The sequence below is a fragment of the Priapulus caudatus genome, unplaced genomic scaffold, assembly GCF_000485595.1.
Source record: "Priapulus caudatus unplaced genomic scaffold, Priapulus_caudatus-5.0.1 Scaffold79, whole genome shotgun sequence".
NCBI lineage: Eukaryota > Metazoa > Priapulida > Priapulimorpha > Priapulimorphida > Priapulidae > Priapulus > Priapulus caudatus.
This window is the reverse complement of record NW_014577140.1, coordinates 509803-512604: the sequence shown is the minus strand read 5'-3', so window position 1 is coordinate 512604 and position 2802 is coordinate 509803. Positions and strand designations below refer to the sequence as shown.

Genomic DNA, 2802 nt, shown 5'->3' with positions numbered 1-2802 from the left:
CATAGGAGGGCATAGGAGGGCATAGGTAGACATAGGTAGACATAGGAGGGCATAGGAGGATATAGGTAGACATAGGTAGGCATAGGAGAGCATAGGAGAGCATAGGGACATAGGTAGGCATAGGAGGGCATAGGGATATAGGTAGATATAGGAGGGCATAAGGACATAGGTATACATAGGAGGGCATAGGGATATAAGTAGATATAGGAGGGCATGGGAACACTAGCACACGAACGTACGCATACATTTACTTCTCCCGCTCTCCCGAGAGAGAGAGAGAGAGGACAAATAGACCTCGCATGAGCCAGGTCGCACTGAACTGGAAAGGTTCACGACCCACACCAAGGAGGGAAAGCGGACAAATATTTACCCACCTTTCTACAAATACGGACAATGAACACAACTACTATTTACGTCTTCCCACCGAATAATACGGTACCCATAAACACGGTACCCATAAACACGCACGAGAGAATTAAAGCCAACGTATCCTCTCGCAATCAAACGCCAACAGTGGCTTGAATAGTCTGACATTACTGGACATTGGCTATCACAAACACAAACCTATGCGACTGGGCACGAATCCAGCCCCAGAGACAGATGCCGCACTACCTATATGCACCCGAGATCCCAGGGGATCAATGGACGAACCGTGTCACGGATAGAGGTGAAATCCAACGAACGATAGAGATCGAATGAAGAACGATAACGATCGAACGATAGCCAAGAGAAATCTGAGGGGATCAGGCATGACCGTGTCAACGATAGCTCTGTGAAATCCGACGAACGATAGAGATCGAACAAAGAACGATAACGATCGAACGATATCCAAGAGATATCCGAGGAGATCGATGCACGGACTGTGTCACGGATAGAGGGCGCTGATGACTGAGTGTACTTACCACCAGGTGAGAGCTGACTAGCACCTTGTGGAGCGAGTGCTTTACGTGCTCGGCGTACGCGGCCATCCCGCAGTTGAGGCACGACGTGATGAACCACTCTCCCACAGCCTTCCTCCTCGTCAGGAACGCGTGCTCCCTGCAAGCAGACGACACGACCGGTCAGTAACAGTAGCAGACGCCATGACAGGCAGTAACAGTAGCAGATGACACGACCGGTCAATAACAGTAGCAGACGCCATGACAGTCAGTAACAGTAGCAGACGACACGACCGGTCAGTAACATGGTCATGTACGTTTTATAGAAATGTAACTAGCGGGTCGAGTGAAAGTTAAAATTCAAAAGGCGATGTTTTTAAAAGATAAGTGTGCATCCCAAATTCGTGTAGCATTGTGAGAAATACAATATGCAAAGATAATATTATTATATCGGCAGAATATAATATGCAAGGATAATATCCTGATAATATCAAGAGAAAATAATATGTACATGTTTAGTATCAAAGAGAATATAATATGCAGTGATAGCATCGAGAGATTATATCATGCAGTGTTAGTTTTCGAGAGAATTCAATATGGCATGTTACAGTAGTATGAGGTTTGCCTTTGATCTGGTATGGTACGTCAGCATTCGTCGGTTTACACACGCGTGCGGGAAAGAAGCGAATGCTGGGAGCTAGGTAGCTAGCTGAGCTGGAGTTGGGTCGTTAGTAGCTCTAGGACCATAGCACTGTACGCGGGCTATAGTCATAGAGCTAGATCGTTAGATGTTGCGGCTGCCGCATGTGCTGTTTTTCCTGTCTTTTTTTTTTTCGAGCTGAACAGCTGACATAGATGATGTCAAGGAGCGGATAATACCTTATACTACGGATAATACCTACGAGATATATACTCTTGATCATGTATAGTTTGGGTCGCAGCAGCAGTAGCAGCAGAGCCAGCTAGTAGTAGTAGCAGTAGTAATAGTAGCAGCAGCAGCCCAGTAGGCCAGCAGTTAGCACCACACCACCCACCATCCACACCAGCAGCAGCAGCCAGCAGCAGTACCCTAGTAAAGTAGCCGACTAGTAGCAGTAGTAATAGTAGCAGCGAGTAGCCAGCAGGAAACAGCAGCAGCAGCAGCACGCGTCCAAGACATTCCGCCTGACAACAGCCTGGTGTTTGAGCTACGTGCACTCCATCACGTGCGCACTGTACTCCTCCTTCCTCCTCCTTGGCCGGCTTACCTTTGCTGCTACTGCCGGCGCTGCTGTAGCTTGGCCTTAGCTGCATACGCTTTACTGCTGACCTGCTCTGCTGCTGACTGCTACTGCTCTACTGAGTCCTTGACCTTACTGCTACTCATTGCCTATCGACCTGCTACTCATCTGCCTCTGCTTTTACTTCTCGGCTACTGTGCGTCTCTGGCCGACCCCACTAAGCTTACTGTCATCATTCATGCCATCGCTAGAGTGCTACATGCTCATATATTTTACCGGTGTAGGCTTTCCTTGCTTATTCTACACTCGGCGGTAGGTATAAGTTATTATGGCCGCCTGTCCCGGTTTGTATCGTCCTCATCCAGTCTCTGTCACTGTCGAGCATCAGCTAGCCAATTTCGACGTGCTCACTGCTGCTGAGGCACTGCCCATAGATCCATCTTAACACGATCTGTCATGTCACTGACTTTAGCTTAAGACCCCTCGTGTCGGCTACTGCACTGAGTGCTGTTGCCATCCGGCTCCTAGCCTAGAGCCTGACTAACGAGCTAGCTTCCCACACTCTTCCCAGTCGTCACGCTTAGCCCGTGCCTCCCTACTAGCTAGCTTCGCCCTTCGCAGTCTCGCTCTCATGTCCTTGGCCCTCCCGTACCTCGCGCGTGCTTCGTGAATCCAACTTGCATCGTTCTGGCACGGTCTTGTGC

At 49.0% G+C, this 2802-nt stretch overlaps 1 protein-coding gene across 1 annotated transcript in view; it reads right to left on the bottom strand.

The window, feature by feature from the left end:
* Positions 1-2802, bottom strand: part of LOC106821619 — a 21360-nt gene that overhangs the window by 13616 nt on the left and 4942 nt on the right. The window contains exon 3 of the mRNA XM_014826510.1: positions 903-1038. Within this exon, the coding sequence (XP_014681996.1) occupies positions 903-1038 (136 nt within the window). The remainder of the gene's footprint in view (positions 1-902; positions 1039-2802) is intronic.